The sequence below is a fragment of the Epinephelus fuscoguttatus genome, linkage group LG23 (assembly GCF_011397635.1).
Source record: "Epinephelus fuscoguttatus linkage group LG23, E.fuscoguttatus.final_Chr_v1".
NCBI classification, from domain to species: Eukaryota; Metazoa; Chordata; class Actinopteri; order Perciformes; family Serranidae; genus Epinephelus; species Epinephelus fuscoguttatus.
In genome coordinates, this window is record NC_064774.1 from 13660769 (window position 1) to 13676149 (window position 15381).

General features: G+C 41.2%; 1 protein-coding gene across 1 annotated transcript in view; it reads right to left on the reverse strand.

Annotated features, from left to right (window-relative positions):
* Positions 1-591: 591 nt before the first annotated feature.
* nat8l (N-acetyltransferase 8-like) overlaps positions 592-15381 on the reverse strand; it is a 31558-nt gene continuing 16768 nt past the window's right edge. Inside the window, exon 3 of the mRNA XM_049568940.1 lies at positions 592-10300. Within this exon, the coding sequence (XP_049424897.1) occupies positions 9933-10300 (368 nt within the window). The 3' untranslated portion in view covers positions 592-9932. The remainder of the gene's footprint in view (positions 10301-15381) is intronic.

The following is a 15381-nucleotide window of genomic DNA, read 5'->3' on the forward strand; positions in this document are numbered from 1 at the left end:
ATTTCAAATGGTTGAAAATCCTGGCTGTTAAGATTTCTACCAAATTTGAATCCTACTTGTTTTTTATTAACTAAATTTAAGGTGTAGTGATTCCAGTATGTTTTAGTGCCATTTGAAGAGTCTTAAGCATATTTTGATGAATATCAGGATTATATTGTGAATAAGACTTATTTTGGAGAGGGTAATTGTGACATACCTGATGGAGAATCACTGTATGTTGACCTTTATTCTTTTTCTTGAACATTAGTATCACTTCAAAGGTGTGAATGAGGGTATGATTATGCTCATTTAACTTGAGTGATGCCTTCGCTTCAATGACCTGTGCTCTTAACAGGAGCCGAGTGTCCCTCTGAAGACTCCAGTTGTCAAGGGCAACAGCATGAGCTTCCCCTCGCTGCCATGGCGACTGTGAGATGTGTAAGTAGACACTGCAGCACATATCCTCGCGGCCGTGATTGCTGACACTTGTATGAAATCTGATTGTTATCTCAAATGATTCTCAGTGTGCATCATTTCCCCTCTCTGCTCTGCTCTGCTCTCTTGGCAAAAAAAAAAAAATCAGATCACTTTTGCGACATATAAAAGCTTAATGCATCATCATTTTAATTGATACAATATATGTACATCCATGTTTCAATCATAATGCAGGAAATCCCATCTTTACATCTATACAGTGTTCCAAGTGTTGTCAGTATAAAAGAAAGGGTTAATAATCACAATAATAAGAGTAATCCCGGTGCGGTAATACAGCGGTCTTCCAAAGGAATGGCAGAAAGGGAACTGAAAGCTAATAGACCCCAATAAAAACCAGGTTGTCACTGCAGTCTCACTGAAGTCGGGCAGACTGGTTGAACCAACAGGCACGCCTCTTCATCTTCAGCACTGTCTCCCTGGGAATCACTAAATCTGCTAAATCACCACACCACGCTTGACCTTACTACTGTACATACATGAGAATCTTCTTCTGTCTTTAATTTTAACCCTGCTTTTCCTCTCTTCCTCCTCCTGGGGCCTCTCTTACCCAGTGGGCCCCTGGCACTGTTTTTTCCCTGCTCTACTTTACATGCCTCAGGGCCTCCACTCTCAAATTCCTCACTGTAGCCAGAGCACCCCACTCCAAACTCCAGGTTTCCAAAGTTCCCTCAGTTACAATTTAATTCCCTCCCCCCCCAAATCCACGTCATCCATCTATCTATCAATCCCTTCTTCCACTCCTCTATCACGGCCGGCTGGTTGACCTGCCTGCCTCCCCACAGTGTGGCTGCATATCAATCCCCTGCTGTGCTTTGTGCGGGTCGGTCTCCTGGCAACAGACAACAGCCATGACAGGGCTCCAGGGCAGAGAGAGCCCCGCACATTTTGCAGCAGCTTGCTGTAGCTAAATAGCTCAGTCCAGGGCCACTGACATTCATGGCCATGGCTGGTGTGTGCCACAAGCTTACAGAGCTGCTGCAGTGTTGGAGGCTCTCTCTGGTGACCTGAGAGTTCAAGCAGACAGGCGGGACAAGGAAGGCTGTGTCTGAACCCATCACTGCGGGACAGAGACACCAAGGCTAAGATGGCGTGCTCCGTCGCCCCTGAAAGTGGCAGCCATGAGTCAGTACAGGATTGTTATGAGGTAATACAGATGAATACACCTGCATTACTGTGGAATCTTTTATTAGTGCTGTAAATATCTTTTAAAATATATTTTTAAATCTTTTTAAATCCACAGTTTCTGTTACAAAAGGAGTAAAAATGACCCCCAGATGCTATTTACAGTAAAATATACTTTACAACTTTACAGTAAGTAACTTGCAGATTCAAAAAAAGACTTTGAATCTCACTTGTGAGAAAAGTCAACATGATTGAGAGTTGAGATTCTGGCAGCTGCAGCATGTTTAGAATTGATTATGTTTAATTGTACTGACAGAGCAGTGGTAGAGAAGTTGCAGTGCACATCTTAGCAGTTACAAGTTAACCAGAAGCCTTCCAGGTTAAATATATGCTCAGCAGATTGCACTTTCAGAGTTTGGCTGCGCCATCTTTTCCCTGTCTGCTTGAACTGCTCGTTCTTTAGCATCCATCATCCCTCTCTTGTCATTTCCCCCTATTCTCCTATTGACATCTGTACAAATATGCAGAGGTACACCTGTGTACTTCAACTTTGTAAAAAACACGTCTTTGACACCTCTTTGTAAAGAAAAATACAAAAAAACAGAAACGTTTTACAATCAAACACCCCTCCAGGCTCCGATGTAACGAGTGGTAATGTTGCAATGCTGATAATGTGATGGCATCACTGCCAGTAATTGGTACAGTATAAGGAATATAACATCAATGCAGCATTTCATGTTTTTAATAAAATCATTGTTGATAGTGTCATTATTTTGTGATTTTCTGTTTGTTTGTATTTATTGCTTGATTAGATGGCACGTGGGCAGGATTTTTTTTTCCAAATAATACCAACAGGATTGTGTTGAACAAAATATAGCCACATAAGGAATAAAAATGCAGCAGTTACTGTCACCTTTGGCAAATTTTCACCTCAAAAATTAGCCATGGGTCGTAGCATGAATTATACATTAACGTATCATGTCTTGTATATATGCTTATGATACATACAGTCAATAATACAGGAGAAAGAGAAACTTTATCCATACTCTTCATAGGAAATGTAAAAAAATCAAAACTAGCAAAACAAGACACAGTTGTGCTACAAGTGCTTATGTGTTCTTGGCACCTGTGGCCTCAGTCCAGAGTGAGTCCTTCTGTGTTTGCCACAGTGGAGCAAAATCCTCACCAGAGGTAGAGAGAGAGAGGGAGTCCATGCTGTGGAGCTCTGTCGCCTCAACCCCACCACCACCACACACACAGCCCCCCATTTAACTGCCAATGTGGCACATTCCTCCCTCACCCCTCGCCCTCCTCGTTAGGTGGAACATTCCGGGTGACAGCCATCTTCTGAGACAAAAATGAACTCCATTAGGATCGGTTAAAACCAGCAAAGATGACAGGTTGCGGTAAATAATACATTGACAATAGGCAGAGATACGGCTATTTACAATCACACAAAATGTCTAACGTCTAATGTAGTGGTTTAGTCACTTAATGAAAGAACCAATAGCTGCTTTTCACCTTTTTTTCCCCTGTTCATCTCAGTCGTAAAGTAAAAAAGCAACCAAGAAAGATTAAAAACATAAAAATCTTTCTAAGACCTTAAATGTTGGCAGTTTACATTCATGCCTGTGAGTGTTCGCCCCCAAGGCTGCCGAGCATGGACACACACCTTCAGAGTAACACACCCACAGGATCTGTACATTTGTGCAGTTTTGACTTCTATGCTCCTTCACCAGCAGATCAACTGAATGTAATATCGCTAAATACTGATATTTTGACTGTTTGGTTACTTTAAAAGCCAGAATTAAACGTGACCAGGATTTTAAAAACTGCTGAAGCTTGTGCCTCTGTGTCTGCCATCAGAGAGAGAGCATCAGATGATCATTTTTGGGTTCTAAAGCACTCTAAAGTATAAGAGCCTTCTCCAGCACGAGAGGCCTTTATGCAGCATACCTTCTCAAACCTCAACCAATAGGACAGCACACTCACACTCAAACAAATCACTAAATTTAAAAAAAAAGTGTGGGATTGTTTTTGGATTGTACATCAGCAGAACATTTTAGAGGAATGGTTTGTAACTAATTACACTCTGGTAGAAGTTGCATACAGTTTAATTACTACATTCTAACAACAAGTATGCGTTACCAGTTTAAAATGGGAGGTGAGACGTCACAGGGCATAGCATTCACATGAAGTAGAAAACAGACATTGCTCAGACGAGAAATAAATGCATTGTCGTCAGTGCACTTCATCTTTACAATTCAAAATCACCCCGTAACTACCTTAAGCCATGCAGTCCACAAGATATTTGAACTCCAGCGTTTGATTCCAGTGCATAAGGCCTTGGCAAAGGCGGTTTGAAAGATATTACCTTTGTTCAGAATATATACCAGTAAGGATAAGAATTTTTTCCCAAAAATACATGAAGGAGCATTTTTAAATTTCATCAGGCAAAAACTGAGATTGGCAGCAGCAAAAGTGGCTCAGAATTGACAGACTTCACATTCTTTGACAAGTTTATTTTACAGTCCACCTCAGCAGAGCCCACCTCTCACTCTCAACCTTCAGACCTCACACAAGTCTAGTGTGACGAGTGGGCTGAATCAAACACTGAGGACCCAAACACACTGACATAAGTTATTTAAAACTCCAAATGTGTCTCTGCTGTTGTGTTTCTGTGAGAAAATCTAAAGCCACAGCACCACTGACATTTAGTTTGCACAACTGCATTTATTGTCTGCTCTATGGTCTGATTCTTTACAGACGAATCTGGCAAAGCACTTCAAGCAAACAAGTCACCATTACTGTGGTGGCTACTTCTACCTTTAGTTTTTGTGTAATATTACTTTTGACAATATCTGGAAGAGCCTGTGCAGTTTTCAGCTGCTCCAATAGTAGTGTTAGACTTCAACTAACTGTGAAACAAGTAATAGCAGCTAAGTTAACACTGCTTAGCTAACGTAGCTAACATTAGTGGGCTAATGTCTAGGGGCTGCGGTGGTCCCACAGAACAAATTCCCTCATACAGCTAACTTTGGCGTCACTGAGAAATATAATTTTAGTTGCTTTTTGTAGGGCAGTGACCTATATAATTTGTCTGGTGTTTCAGTTAAATTGATTGTTTCCTGTGTAAACTGATTGTTTATCATCTCTTATATGCCAAATAAATGTCAATAAATCAGTATCAGAGTATGTTTTACATCAATTTCATTACATCAATCTAATGAGACTTTGGGCGACTAGTTGGCAACACCAGTCATATAAAACTGCACAGAGCAATATGGAGAGCGCTGAAAAGATATGTTAGTTTGGATATCAGTAGGCAAAACCTTTGTTTTCATTTCCAATCATTTTTATTTCCAGTCTCCATATTGTTGGGGAAGTTTAATTTATTCTTCTCTACTTCGTCCTCATCCTGATCTAACAGTGAGGGAGGTGTGTGTGGAGCCAACAGTCCAGTCGGCAGCTGACTTTGCTGTAGCTCTGTATCGTGCTAAATTCTAAGCCCAACTACTTTTTAGTGGTCCAATCAAATGTGACAGACTTAAATGAAATCCCTTTTGTTACTGCAAACCACTCAAATATTCCACTTCACTGGGAAATATGTTACAGAACAGAAGCTGAAGACCCTCTAACTTGAAATGTGACTATGAAATTAACCGGTGACTCTCAGTTTAATGTGTCGCTGTTGCGACTTTTATTTGGCACAGTCAATAAGTTTGTCATCAGTTAGATGATTTACAGCATCCACAACCTTTGCTGCTCTCACGCAGCTGCAAACACTGCAACTTCCCACCGCAGTAATGGTGGCGCCACAAGATGGTGGAACACACAAAGCTGTCGCCAGATTTGTGTAAAGACAGACCGAGCAAACCAGCAAAAAATTACTATAGTGTTCATACTTTACTTCGGCTGTTGTATCCTGTTACCTAATGTCTTTCTTGGCTTAGTAGGAAGTTTGTAGCTACTGTAAGAAGGCCAGTGGTGGCTGTTGCTCCAGAAATGTCACAAAACACAGTCTGGTCCTCTTTTGACTCTCCAGCAACAACTAAGTTCAAAGCAGATGCATGAAGGTGGTGCGAGGCATCGTCTACATGTTGGCCCTATGAAAACATGCCTCTTTACAACAATACTGTCTGATGCTTTCAGTGCATTTGTGCCTTGCTTTTGCTTTGTAGGATTTTATAGAGAAATCTTAAGTTGGCTCTGATTTAAAGGACAAAGAACTGATCAGTAGCTAAACCTCCGCTAGACGAGGTTTAAACAAAGGAAGGGAAGGGGAAGAAGAAGCTTTAGTAACATGGGAGCTGACATACATAAGCATCTCAATGGCTTTAAGTAGCTAAAATCAACTTTTGTCCATTGTTGGGATTCTGAATGTACATCCCTACATATAAAAAAATATGTTGTCGAAGGTTTAATCCAAAGTTCGATGCAAAAGAAAGAGGTGTGCTGTATATTTTTAGGCATGTAGCTGACACAGGTGGAGGTTCAGTATGGCGTTTGAAGACACTTTTGACAGGAAACAGGAATAACCTGTGTCACCTGGAGCAAAATCTAAACATTTGACCACTGCAAATTACCACTCCCACAAAAACTCCTGTCCCAGTCCCAGAAGAATGGCTCCTGTCCCATCCCTTTTCATGTTTCGTTTGGGGGATATTGCAATGATTTTAATTTTATGTTCTCACCATCCTTTTCTTAGATGACTTCAGGTTCTACTGCACAGTTTCATTCATATTAAAACTGCATATTTATTTATGAAAACAGACCTATTGTTATTACGATTCCCATCCCACCCGCTCCCGTTGGCTTTTTTTTTCTTGTCCTGTCCCAGTCACATGATGAATGGTGAAACTGACTCCCATCCTAGAGGATTCCCAAAAACTGTTTCCTTCTATCTGCAAATGATAAACTTAGCAAAGGACTTGGTGGATGAAAGATTTTGCACTACGCACCGCATGGGAATAGATGTTTATCTCTTGCATCATTCGCCCAGTGCCCATTGATGATCTTCAAATGTTTGGGACCCTTACCACAAGCTGGTTTAATCGAAGAGGACTCCCACTGTGATCAAGGAAGGAAATTAACTTTTTTTGTCCTCCTGCCAGTGACAGATAAATCTGAATATCAGTAGCCGCTTGCAATTTCAGTGAGGCCTTTAGAGTGCGATGCAACCATCTCCTTAAGATGAGTGAGCACTGGCTTGTAGCTAGAGATGTTCTGATACAAATTCGTTCTTACTGATACCGATTCCAATGAACTTGCATACCAGCCAATACGAGTACTGGTCTGGTGTCTCTGTGGTTTACAAAAAATAAGACAGCTTTATTCTACCAACCCATTTCCATGTCAAGAAGCCAAATAAAATGTGTTAAAAATGGAAAAACAGGGTGCATCCCAGGGCACTTTGCTGGGGGTCTTTGCCTTCTTTCCCCTCTTTCATATCTTTTTTACTATGACAATAAAGTGGAGGCCAATTAAAGTAAGTTTCTAGACCTCAGCGAGGATTTTCCAAAAAATACTGACGACCTCAGGGGGGTTAAAGATTATAAATATATCATGTGATATTGTATCGGTGCATAGACTCACATACTTGCCGATACCCAATCCAGCAGTAGGCAGTATCAGAGATACTGGTATCAGAACAACTCTACTTGCGGCTGGTATTAATTTCACACTCCTAGAGAATTATAATCCCTTAAAATAAAATAAACCATGATAAAAAATTACAAGTCTATGGTTCCACTGTATGCCATGTGCTAGGAGTTTCGCCCCTAAAAGTTATTTTTGCATTCAAAGACACATTTCATGCAAATGATACAATTTTTTTTTCCAAACAAAGAAACACACATTTTTTTTATATGTTCATTTAAAAAAAGAAGCTTATTTTCTTTTTATGTATATATTTATATATATTGTATATAAATTAGTTGGTTTTTTTTCTTCTACACTTTTCCAGGGCAGGCACCGTACACACACCGGGTACAGAGGCATGCCACACTTGCATTGCTTTTTGCATTCTACAGTTGGTTGGCTGGCAGGCATGATGTCATCCAGACAGTGCTGCAGCTGGTGAGTGTATCTGCACCAACTCTGAACACACACACACACACACGCACATTTTCTCTCTCTCGCTGCCTGTGTCTTCTGCATACAACCATACATCAGTCTTGCAACCTGACACTGGCCTGTCCCAGCACGTCACACTGCCTAGATGACATCAGAGTAAGGGGGCGGGGTCTAGGGTTGGTCCAACAAGCTTCAAATGGAATAATAAAAGCAGTGCAGCAAGGCTCTGTGGCGCATGCAGAGATGGGCGGGGGAAATGGGTGTGGCCTGGGACAGGGAGGGTCAAAGGTCAGTGGAGGGGTTCAGATGGAGGGTGTGGGGTCTAGCCCAGGGTTGCAGACAGATTCGTGAATGGGAGGTTTGGGAAGGGGGAGGGTGGCAAGGCAAGGAGGGTCATTGCTAACTTCATGACGATTACATTTGTATTCAATTTTTTTCTGTCTTTTTTTCCATCTTATGTGATTTTTTTTTGTTGTATTTTTCTTTATATTTTACTTTTTACAAATGGTGTGATGACGTAACTTAGGCTCAGAGTTGTGGATGGTTGAATCTACTGCTGGTTGTATGGTCAGAGGATGGAGATGGAGATGGAGAGAGGTGTTATGGGAGAAACTTTTTTGTTCGCTACATGAGTTTTCAACTGTATACACAATATAAACACATGGGGGAGGGGGAATACTAATGCCAATATATTGGTTTAAATAATTATTTGCTGTTTGTGCTCAGTTATGTACTGTAGGTTTGCAAGTATTGCTAGTAGTCATGTCTTACCCAAGTTGATCCCCAATAACCTGGATTAAGTATGTGGAGTGTGGTCTACTTTTAGCTACTTGTAGTTGTCGTAGTTTTGACAGTAAAATTTGCATATTACAATGTGGTAATATGTGTTTAAAGTTATAAAATTATTAGTCAAATATATTCAAAGTGTTAGAATGTAACTTTCAATCAGTAAACATTTTATAAGTACACATAGAAAGTAGTAATGTTTACTTAGATAACACTTGACTCGTAGCAAGAAAGGTGCGCATCTGTTCACGCAAAATAAAAAATTCATCATACACTGTTGAGGCCTAATGTCTAACCATGGCCTCATCAAGCACACACACCCACACACACACAATCATATACTCTCACATACTCACATACTCACATACACAGACACACACAAGCTCTGACATGCAGCTATATTGTATTATGGGATCTGTCAGCGAGAAACTTCCGCCCTCCTGTCACCCTCAACCAATCAGAGGCCCTCTGAGAAAACCTGTGATTAATAAAACAATAGAAAGGAAGCAGAGAGATCCAATCAAATAATTAGTGAGGACAGTGAAGAGGAGGAGGGGTTGTGAGGAAGATGCACTGTGTTGATTCAGGATGATACACAGTGCATATTCCGGTAACCATTCTGTCATCCTTCTCTCTCACTACGGGGGTCAGTAACACACTCTCGCTGTGCTTCAATATGGTGTCTTGAGAGACTGGCTAAAAGCCAAATGACTTGGTTTGTGTGTGCACGACCACACTGTCCACAACGTGCACACAAAATATAACATTGAAGAGCTTTTATAAAAGAGAGTGTGTACCACGAGCTCCCCCGCCACTTTTTCTTATGTGTTTTACTCTCAGTACCCGCCCCTCCCAACCCATCCACTGCTCTGTCCACCCCCAATGGCTCAGAATGCAAAGGTCTCATTGCACTCTCCTGAGTCTAACCCATCTGTTGAATTTTGCTGTGGGGAAATTAGGAGACGTGGGAGGGAGGGGAGGGCTTGAGATAATGGGGGAGGGGTAAAAAGGGCATTGTGGAGTAATAATGAAGGGGAGTATTGATCAAAGTCACATGATCTCTAAACCAAAGGGGCAGGGGAGGGTGCCTAGTTGGGGTGCCAGTTGATGTCTTCTATAAAAGCCAATATCTTTTTTCTCCCACAGTGAAAGGGGAGGGGTAAAGGTACAAAAAATAGCTTAATAAAATAGAGGAAAAGAAACAAAACTCTTATTTAAAATGTAAAAGTATAATACAAAAACAACAGCAACAAAAGCATAATAGTAATGAAAACGTTAGTGACTTTAAAGATGAAATAGTAGAAGTGTTAAGTAGTACTCGAAGTTATCTCTAATGACACAAAATAAATAAAAGCTGTCAGAGGAGAGGATGCGGTCGGGGCTCTCGGGTGAAGGAGGGTCGTTGCTCTCTCTCTCTCTCTGTCCCTCTCTTTCTCCATCTCCCCCTCTCCATCTCTCCCTCTCCCTGTCACCTCTCACTCCTCACGGAGCTGCAAGCGGTAGCGGCTGTAGCGGATCTGGAAGAAGAGCCTCTCCAGAGGCGAGCGGGTCATCCCGGGGAGCCTGTAGTCCTCGCTCTGGCCTGTTCGGCGGAAGCCCAGCGACTCGTACAGCTTGTGGGCAGCCAACTTGACAGCCGTCGTGCCGAGGACCACAGCAGCATAGTTGTTGCGCACGGCGAACTCCAGAACACGACGACCCAGTGCCTTTGCGATGCCTTTGCCGCGGTAGCGCGAGTCCACTGACATGCGATGAAGCTCCACCGTGTTGTCATCCTCATGGCCTTGTGCCGCCACGATCCCCACCACACGTCCGTCAAGCACTGCGACCCAGAAACAGGAGCCTGACAGAAACAAGACACAATAAGTTTGATTAATTGACTTAGTTTGATTGAGCAGACCACTGCAAAAGCTGGAGTTAAATATAAACACCGAAAGGCATAGTTCAACATTTTGGGGAATATTGCCGAGAGTTAGGTGAGAGGATTTCTACTCTCATGTTTGTGCAGTAATTTCAAAGCTGGAGCCACCAGCTAGTTAAATTAGCTTAGCATTAAGACTTGAAACAAGGAGAAACAGCTAGTCAAGTTCTCCAACAGTGACAAAATCAGTTGCTTCTTTTACTCTCTTACTTAAGCTGTCTCTCTTTTAAACTTGGTGCCAACTAATTTGTATTGATGTTCAAGTGGTGCTTGGATGGAGTCGGATGGTATTTTGTGGCAGCCTGTCATTGCATTGCACTGGCAAAGGAGCTAAAATTGGTGTGTTCACCTGGATGATGCGTTGCAATCACTGCTGATTTGAGTTAGAGCCGACAAATACCTGTAACTACTGCAGAGTCATTAGCCCCTGGAATGAATGCCGATTATAACCTTTCCCATTACATCAAAAAACCAAATGTTAGCTGGTGTTTATATGTCAAGTAGGAAAGGGGCCTTAATGAGCTTTAGAGGTGTTGGTTGATGGATTCTTGACAGTCAAGCCAAGACTGTTTCCTGTCTTTATGCTGAGCTAAGCTAAGCTGGTTGTAGCCACATACTTGGCATACAGACACGAGCGTGGTGTTAATCTTCTCATTCTACCGGCAAGAAGGTGAATAGGCATATTTACCAAAATGTTAAACTGTTCCTTTAAGATATAAAGGTAAGGAACAGGGCCTAAGGCCTTTAAGCATGCTGTTTAGTAGTTCAGTCGCTGTACTGTCCTTTTATAAATCAGTTAAAACAAAGAGTTAATGGAGACCCTCACAGTCAGCTGAACCAATATACTGTGAAGTTTAAGACCACATTTGGGGAAATTGGAAATGTTGAATCCCAGTATGTTTCTGTAGTAAAACATTTGCTACTAGGGAGAAATTCACGCCCTTATATAATGGAACACAAATCACTGAGGGCTTATTTAACCAAACATGCATCATGTTGGGTGAATGGATGAAAGGAGCAAATGGAAAGACAGCGGTGGTCAAATGAGAACACCCTGTGTTTCCATTAGCAGCATGTTGTATCATGTTGTAATGAATGCTCTGAGAGGAGAGAGAGTAGGAGAAGGGATGCAGGGAGTCGATGAATGAGGAGGGCAGAGACCAGTGTTGGACCAGTGCTTCATGGCACTGGCCACTCTGTGCTGAATGAAAGGCATTACACATTGGTCACTAAGGGATCACAGTGTATTGGAGCAGACAGACAAATTTGGGGGGATTAGATAAAGAAATATGGCTTTGTTTTCACTGTTTAATACAAACCTCATATTTTGACGTTAAAGCCACATAGACAGGGAAAAAATGTTTTTTACAGCAGCTCATACTATAGAGGTATTTGCTGTATCACAGAGTTGATTTATCAGACAGACAGATAAACAGACTAACACATATACAGACAAACAAGGTTAGACCATTACAAATAAAAATGTCAGCAGACAATGCTCCTCCACCACAATATCACTGAGAGCTTTAATATCTTCCCATTTTAATGTTGATCGATATTCATTCTGCAGTTTTTAAGATGTTGACATTGAATGATTGTGCTGTGAATTATTTTTCTTTCTGCTTTTGAAAGAGTTTAGGTTTTCCCTTGTCAGCTGATTAATCTGCCTATCATTTTCTCAATTTATCAAATACTTGTTTGGTCTAGAAAATGTAAGAAAATCATAAGAAAAAGTTGATCAGTGTTTCCTGAAGCCCAAGACGATGTCTTTAAAGGTCTTGTTTTGTCCACAACCCAAAAATATTCAGTTTACTATAATAGAGAAATATCGAAACCAAATCGGAAGCAGTGTAAACCATTAATAAAACAGAATGCAATGATCTGCACATCCTTTTTCGACCTATATTCAATTGAATACAGCACAAAGACAATATATTTAATACTCAAACTGATAAACTCTATTGTTTTCTGTAAATATATGTACACACATTCTGAATTTGAACCAAAAGAGTTGGGACAAGAGCATGTTTACATCACCTTTTTCTTTACAAGCAGTCAGTAAGCGTTTGGTGACTGAGGACACCAATTGTTGAAGTCTTGAAAGTGAAATTTTCTCTCAAGATTCACCGGCAGGACCCCGAAATCCTTGAACTTTAAAGACTGTCTGTGTGGAAAATGGGCCAAACTCTCGTCTAAACACTGAGAGATCAGCGTCTTCATACAGGAAGTGTCTTGAAGCTGGCATTGCAAACACAAGCCTCTTCAAGTATGAAAGAAATTTCAGTTAGCTGCATTGGAAATAAGTTAAAAAGACTTGTTGAGTACTTATTTCCACAATATGCCGAGAAGGATATGCAAGTGATTGTGTTTATGTATGTTTTAAACAGTGCCCCAACTTTTTGGGAATCAGGGTTGTAGCTGTCAATTGATCATTATATGTTGCAGCTCTACGGCCGTGTAGCTGCAGATGTCTTTAGCCTAAATGTCTGCATTTGTTTTAACTTCAGAGGTAGACAATTTACACACATTTGGAATCCCTCCGTTATTTATGGTCACCAACCAACATGTTTCTTTTGAAATAATTCCCCTTTGAATCTCAATCAGGCAGTTTATAAAACAAACGTAGGGCTTAGGAGCGTGCCCCTGCTTAATTTCCTTTACTGATCATAATCTTTCAAGGAAAATGACCCTCTCGACCTCCTGTTTTTTTATTACGTAACCATGTTCAAACCGCCTCTCCATCAATGTCAGCAGTATTTGTGGCATGTGTTGGCAGTGGTTACACGGTTTTGTACTAAAATGCCATCTGTTTGTTATAGATAAAGTAAATCTGACTATTCCGTGACTGGCAGCAGCTGACCGTAGAAATCTGTGTCCGTCTGTCCATGAGCTCTGAATCCTAATTCTCTCTGTGTCCTTACTCCCCTTGCCTTTACACATAACCTCTTCTCTCCTTTATTCCTGTTGTATTTCCCACTCTCACACAGTGTGAAGAACACACACACACACAAACACATGGTGACAATAACATCATGCTTCTGCTGGAGTCCTGTGTGTTAGGAGGGATTTGATGCCCCTGCAGGCCTGTGTTAAGCTGATCCGCAGGCTTCTGTTACTGAATCAAACAACTGTCATATGTAGGTTGCTGTGGTGACAGGAAAACCCGAGTACCCCCCCACCCTGAAAGCTAGACAGGGGTTTGGCATCCCCGGGAGACTATCTGCAACCAGTGTTTCACTAATGTCTATGGGGAGTTGGATTTTTTGTATTAACTGTATTATAATGCTCCCAATAACTGGAAACCACACATAAGAGCATCCTGTTCGCCTAGCTGAGACTTTATAGATTCACCCTGTCTGGCCAAATCAAATTCTGCTATCAGGTATGCAGACACTCGTAGGAAAACTTCAGCAATCCAAAATTTTGTCTCGCTCACTGACTCTGAGGAAATGTAGGTCAGATGACAGTGCAATTTACTGAGTTTTCCATAAGCGCCAGCCAGACAGCCAGACATTTAAACATTCCCAGCCAACTACTTTCTAACTGTATCAAGTCATTGGATGTCCTGAGGCAGCTGAGGAGCATCGGCGAAATTTTAATGTAAAACTGGTTCATTCAGTGTTTTTATCACTTAAATCAGGGGGGGTCTGTTTGTTTTGGAGAGGAGGAGACCTCTGCAGATTATTCCATGGTAAAAACGTAAACAATAAACACTGAAGAAATCTTACCCGAAAAACAAGCCGAGCACCTAAAAAAAGGCTGAGCTTACATTAGCAGCAGCTCTGCTAGCAGCTCCCCCTGACCTCCGGGTACCTGAGTACCCTCATACAACAGTTTGTATAATATCTTACAATAATGCAACCATAAGGGTTCGTATGATATCTAACGAATCAGCGCCCCACGGCTTACATTATGTTCTAAACTTAAAAATTTATGTACTTAATGTAAAGTTATGTTGTTTTTGTTTAGAAAAACAAACATGGTGAAAATGTACCTTAAAATAACTCAAAGCTCGCTTGGTTTCACACTGATCCAGACACCGGTCTCCTGGGGGAAAGTCCTGTGTTTGTTTGACCGGTCCACCACCCCAACCTAACTCTTAAGAGAGACTCCTTCCTCCTTTACGGCCATTAGCAAACTGGTCACGTGAAGGCAGCCTTTCCAGTAATGTGGGTTATACACAAATTACTGGCTCATGATTACTTGTGATATATACCAATTGTGGTGCATTACTTTTTGTAGGTTTACTTACAAACAGTGCATGAGAACAGCCTGACTGGGTTTCATTACTGGAGGACAAGGAAACATCTGTAGAAAATTTGACTCCTGGTAAAACCCTCCTGAAACTATAAATGCTGAAGGAATCCTGACCTAAAAATAAACCGGCATTGGAGGTTCTTTAACAGTGAAGACAACAACTTTTTTCATTGTGAGTTGAAGCTCCCCAGATTATTGGAAAGTCCTCGTTTTTCTGAACAAAAGTACAGCACTCCAAAGTTTGATGATGTAAATTTGATTAACAAAACCTTCTAACCATGAATGCTTTTGATTCAATCGTGAATACTACGCAGGAAAAATCATCTCTAATTAGCCTAATGTTTGAACATTTCAAGAAACGAAAACACCCTTTATTTAATTGCCAATTCCAGTATGTAAGGGGGATGTGACGGTTTCTTCAGTTTCCTCCAACAGCCATGTTCTTACAGTACCTCCCCTCTTGGTCCCCAGATGGCTACTGTTTTCACCCACATGGGCAATTTATGCACTTGCAGAAAACAATGACATTTCTGAAAGTACTTCACCCTTAAAAAAAACAGGCAATCAATCAGTCATTTCTTGCTGCCGTTTGGGAGCCAACAAAGTGTGAAGGTAATTATGTGGAGCTTTGATGGATGACTGTTAAAGAGATTGTCTGCATGACTCAGATTTACAAAGTTGTAAATGGTCAATTGTCTCGTGGCCTTTGTTTATTCTATGGAATGATGTTTCATCATAGGCAGATG